At 37.2% G+C, this 5,986-nt stretch overlaps 1 protein-coding gene across 1 annotated transcript; it reads left to right on the plus strand.

Moving 5' to 3' along the window:
* The first annotated feature begins 4,200 nt into the window (after positions 1 to 4,200).
* Positions 4,201 to 5,673, plus strand: Atac1 (Ada2a-containing complex component 1). The gene is made up of 4 exons (XM_067788751.1): positions 4,201 to 4,400; positions 4,459 to 4,572; positions 4,631 to 4,771; positions 4,832 to 5,673. The coding sequence occupies exons 1-4, from the start codon at positions 4,257 to 4,259 to the stop codon at positions 5,492 to 5,494; spliced, it is 1,062 nt and encodes a 353-aa protein (XP_067644852.1). The 5' UTR covers positions 4,201 to 4,256; the 3' UTR covers positions 5,495 to 5,673.
* Positions 5,674 to 5,986: the final 313 nt, after the last annotated feature.

Genomic DNA, 5,986 nt, shown 5'->3' on the forward strand with positions numbered 1-5,986 from the left:
AACCTTATCCTCGCTTAGATAATGTTTAGGAGACCCATCTAGCGGCAGTGGTTAAATAACTAGCTACAGCACAAGGTGTACCGAAAAGCGGAGACACAACCCTCTGATGGCCATAGTGTATAACATATAGCTGAATAAGTTGCGATGAATTGTGACACGCACCATTTTAAGAGGTGATACATAGAATTAGTGTAGAGATGAAACATAGACACATATTTCAGTTACATCTGAGTATAATGCGTTTTGAGATTTAGTAGTACTAATTTTATACGCAGCAATTTCGGAGGTGCATTTGAAGTTTGACGCTTAGCAGTCCATATAAAGTTTAAGCGTAAACGTCTATAGATGTAAAAAAAACACAGCTAAGATATAAAAACTCTTCAAAGTAAATTCTTCATGTCAAGCATGAAATAATTAATTTTATAATGTCATTTTTAGAGATATTCTTTCCATCAAAAGGAGTATATTTCGCAAATAATTCACCTAAATATCTATAAAATATTATTGCTTTATCTCATAATCTATTTTCTTCTAATATTAGTTTAGATTTTGAATATAGGTTAAAATTTCGTACAGTGTAGTTATTTCACTTCAAAAATCAATCGGCTTTTACTCACAAGGGCTAGGCCATGTAATCAAAAAAGTCATTATACAGCAGTGCGTATGAGTTTTGAATGACACAAAAGTGTACGTTGGCTGTTAAAAAAACTTACGAAATTTTTATCAGTGAGTTTTTTTGTTCACAGATTAGCTTTGCAGAATCGTAATTTTAAAGCTTACAAATTTCCACAATACACTCAAAATTTCAACTGTATCATGAGCACACCCTGTGTGTGTGATTTGTGAGCACACCCCTAGTGTACAGCTGATAAAGCAGAATAATGAAGATGTCGATACGGCAGTGCATCTGAAATAACATAAACAGGGTAAAACCTGTCCACATAGCATTTAAAGACCTTGGCAAATATTACAACCATAATGACAGTCATAAATATAGTTTTACTTAACCCAATGCGAACATAAGGTATTTTTTGCAAGCGAGCTTGAAAAAAATGCTTCAACTAGCTAAACAGTTTTATTATGGCAAAACCATACAGATGGTTACTTTTTTTAGCTTCTTTGACACATCTACTTCTAGCGCAGTATGTTTTTGACACTCAACCAGAGAATTACAAAAACGAAATACATGAAATGCGTGTATTTGTTTGAATGTATGTCACCCTGCCGCCACGCTATTTTTGTTTATCTCCACATTCGTCTGTTCATTTCATTCGCTCGTTCACAATAGTGCCCTATTTTTGAATATGCAACACTAAACAACACTATCAATCAGGTCGACAAAAACCTAAGCGGTTTCAGTTGAATCCGCTTAGCCAATTCAACTCGATTACTTTTTATTGTTGCTTTCCATGCAATTCGGTAAGCTAGCTAGTGTTTTAATTGTAATACTTTGCAACGAAATACAGCTATAGATATACCCTTCAAAAAACGTGAGTACTCTATAAATAATGTAAGGAATACTCCTTTGGGAGTATAGGACTACTCCAAATCTAATCTGTATTCATACAAAAAATGTGCTCCAATTAACATTGCGATGTACTAGGAGAGGAGTAGGTGATCCCACTCTCGCTTTGTTTGTGAGTAGAGTACATACGTGAATACATTCCAAAGTACTTTCACTGTAGTACTCCATGGAGCACCCACAGAGGATCATATGCCAAAGTACTAAAGAGGAATTGTGTTGTCGGAAAGAATTATCGGAGTGAATTTAATTTAAAATGAAAGTAAATGAAGAGGGGCTTTACAACTTTTATATTTTATACTACGAATATTCTTATGTTATTTAGCATTTGCGTGAATAAAGAAGCTAATATTTCTCTATACTATAGTATGTATACATAAAACCAGTGCGCTGTTGCATTTTATCAGAGTTGTCAAAGTAAAATTTTATTATCAGTTATTTGTATACAATATTTTACTTTTAGCAACTCTGTTCGATCGTCATCGTGTTGTGATCACGGTCGTTAAAAAAGAGCAATGGTCGGCTGATGGTGGTCCGCAAACGCATTGTAAAGGAGTATTGTTAGAGTACTCCAACATGAAGAAAATGGAACACGTAATCCAACAATTTTTGCAGGGTATCTATTCTCTTTTGATTAAAAGCCCCGTCACGTAAGCAGTTTTTTTCATATAGATGCGTTAACTCAGTCTTATGGATTATGAGTTGTTTGCACGTATTTTTAAGGAGAACGGAAGATTGAGGGACTTTGGCATTATATGGCATGAAAATGTAGCCAACTTCGAATTATAGTTGCAAGCAAAGCATTGGAAGAAGATTCGGCTAAAGGTTGAGCGAATCTAAAAGCCTTCCGCGATTTACAACCATATTGACTGAATTTTGTGTGCGTTAGTACAGTCGGGTGGCTCCCGACACACGTATTTGTTGTCGGCTACACGTTGATGAAAATCAAAAATTTTTGATTTTTTCATTTGACACTAGCTTATTTGATAGTCGCGGGGTGTGATTGACAAAACGGAGTGTTGTATTTAGTTTGTGTCGACATTCAAAATGAACAAGTGCGCGGAAGAACAGCAATTCATATTAAAATTTATTGAAAATTATCAATGTTTAGCAGCTTTACGGAATGTAAAGCTTTTATTATTATTTAATAAAATTTTTGTTAATTTTTTTTTTATTATTTAATAAAACTGCTGTAGTTGGAAGTAAAAAAAGTAAAAAAAAGTCATCATCCGATGACGACATATTCACGTCCGAACGCTACGGTTTCTCAATGCAAATGTTGATTGATGGCTTTTTATTTGAAGGTCGGGGGCAAGCGTCAAATACCCAACACGCACACATACAAAAATTCAGTCAATCTGGTTGTAAATCGCGGAAGGCTTTAAAAACTTCAATGTGGCTCTACCTTAACGGCACTTAAGCCGGATTCATTGGTGCCGTATGTCGTATCGCTGTATCCGTATCCCTAACGTAATCAGCTGTTTATCGTTACGACGGTAAAGCTGGAGTCATTGGTGCCGTATGTTGTATCGCTGTATCCGTATCCCTAACGTAATCAGCTGTTTATCGTTACGACGGTAAACCAAAACCCAATTGGTTGGAAAAATCCCGAGTCGCTCCGGTACATAGAACCGACTGCCTTGGGAAGCGGCCATAACCAGATTAAACAGCTGATCGAACCTACCTTATGGAAATCAATGTAATCGATTAACGGTGCCATACCATAACGCTAACTCACTTACATTGATTTCCTTAAGGCAGGTTCGATCAGCTGTTTTATCTGGTTATGGATTTATGGTTATAAGTCACCATTATTTCGCCCTTTATCGATTGCATTGATTCTCATAAGGTTGGTCAATCAGCTGTTAAAAGGTTACCGATACGGTTACCGATAAAGCACCAATGTCTGCAGCTTTAAAGCCAAATTAAAATTCCTTAACCCTAACGCCATAGTCGTAAGCGTACCCATATCCATAACCATCTAAATGTGATCGATTAATGGTGCCTTAACCTAAAAATCGTGAAAATTTCATAAAAATGATGAAAACGCAAAAAATTACAAACATATTCCACAAAAAATAAGTCTCTCAGTCATAACGTATCCAAAACAATGAAGAAAATCTAAAAAAAGTTATTAAATTCGCCAACTCAAATATTTTTAGGTTATGGATATGGCGAGAAACCAAAAACCAATTGATTGGCTATGGCGTTAGCGTTATGGTGTGGCACCATTAATCGATTAAATTCCTTTCCATAAGGTAGGTTCGATCAGCTGATTTATCTGGTTATGGCTTTATGGTTATAAGTCACCATTTAAGCTAAGGCCACACTGAGCTGCACTACACTGCGCTGCAAAATATTCTTCGCATGTATTCTTATGGAACAATTCACACCTAGCGGCAGCAGCACTGCGCGACGCGGCCATGAGCGGCAATGTTGATCAAATAGGCAAAAAAGTGAAGCGCCGCTGCCGCTACATGTCGCGCCGCTAAGTGTGCACGCACCTTAAGCTCGAGTCATTGGTGCCGTATGTCGTATCGCTGTATCCGTATCCCTAACGTAATCATCTGTTTATCGTTATTCGCCCTTTAACCAAGTTTGCATTGCACAATATTTAGATGACCAACTATTGGACAATATTTTCTCATCTGATTTTGTAATGGATTGATGCTTTTCAGGATTTTAACAACATACAAAGTTTTATTCATTCTACCGCTCAAGTATTTGTTTAAATATGAGTGATTCAACCAGTGGTGAGGAGGATAATGCATTTTACTTTGAAAGTGATCATTTAGCATTGCGCGGCAATAAAGATTATCAAAATATGCTGCGTACCCTAACGAAATTGGAAATTCAAAGAACGCGTGTCCTCAAACAGGTAGGCAAGCGTCTCCCATTCAATGTGTACTTCTTGTTAGTGTTTGAAACAATTATAGATAGATGAACTGGAGTTAGCTAAGCAGCGATACCTCAAAGACCCTGAATTGCTTTTACAAAAGTTACGAAATGGTGAAGAAATAATAGCGCCTAATTATATGACTATAGAAGAGGTAAGTAACGCTGAACAAATTGCTCCTTAAGCCCTTTTGCTATTTACACCAATAATAGATACCGGAAATCGATACAAACTTGGACCTTTTCCCAGAAACAGAAGATACAAAAGACAAAGTAGTATCTGACACCGATACTAAACCATCAACGGTGCGTGGACGCATTGTAGATGAATCAAAGCCCGAGACTTTTAACCGGGTAAGCAAACTAACTGATTGACTTTCTTTAACGATGTTTATCGACATATATATTTTCTAGCTCTGGTCTTGTGAGGAACAACGTCGTCTTGAAGAATTACTAATCGAATATCCAGCTGAAGCTATAGAAAGTCGCCGTTATGTGAAAATCGCGAGGGCACTAGGCACCCGCACACCACAGCAAGTTTGTAGCCGCGTACAAAAATATTTTCAAAAATTACATGATGCTGGTCTGCCCATACCTGGACGTCGACCGAAAAATAGACGCGGTGGTCAACCTAAAACGAAACATTTTTTTCGACCTACCACATTCTTCCCTGAATTAAATGTGCCAGTCAACATGCCGGAAGATGATTTTATGATGGGGGATTTGCATGCAGAATTTTCGCCTTCTGTAATTGAAAAGCGAACAACATCATCAGACACTACATCTGATTCTGCAAATAATGTGATTGCTTCACTAAGTGTGGAAGATCGTGAACGCATGTTGAAACTGTTAAAATTGGCGAAAGAAGAAAAAGAGAAAACACCAGATGGTTATAATCCGGATCCATTAGCTCCGCTGTGTGATACATGTCACGCTACTGCAATACCTCGTTCACGTTGGCGCTGCAACACTTGCTATATTTATCTTAGTCAATGCTCTGATTGTATTGTGACTCAGGTTTTGGCACAAAACTTTGAACACTTCACACACGATGTTGGTACAGAAAGTGATATATAACATCAAGATGGCACAACGTGGAAGATTAAGCTTTATTAATATCTAGTTAACTTAATTTCATTTGCGCACGGTCCAAAATGTATATCTTAATGTATTTGATATAATGAACGTATATAGTCTAGTGCTTCTGGTACATATTTCGAGGATCCGCTGCTGTCAGCAGGTTCTGCGATTGTAAACTAGAATTCGTAATTTAGTTTTTATATCAATGGAACTGTTATAGGCACTATCTGAAGGTTTTTTGGAGTGTTGTTGATATTGATAGTCCTTTGCTGAATTGAAATCCGGTACACTATTACTAGCACCTTAAAGAAACAGGCTGCATCGGAAAATAATTGATATAACCACGCATAACTTTAAGGTTCACACTCTACCGTAAAAAACTGGAAGTCGCCGCGCCTGCCACAAATATGTAAGTGTAACGTCATTCTTATCGTGAGGTTGACCATTGACTCGGAGAAGTTGAGAATCTTGTTTTCCACGACAGCTGGT

The sequence above is a fragment of the Eurosta solidaginis genome, chromosome 5 (assembly GCF_040869045.1).
Source record: "Eurosta solidaginis isolate ZX-2024a chromosome 5, ASM4086904v1, whole genome shotgun sequence".
Taxonomy (NCBI): domain Eukaryota; kingdom Metazoa; phylum Arthropoda; class Insecta; order Diptera; family Tephritidae; genus Eurosta; species Eurosta solidaginis.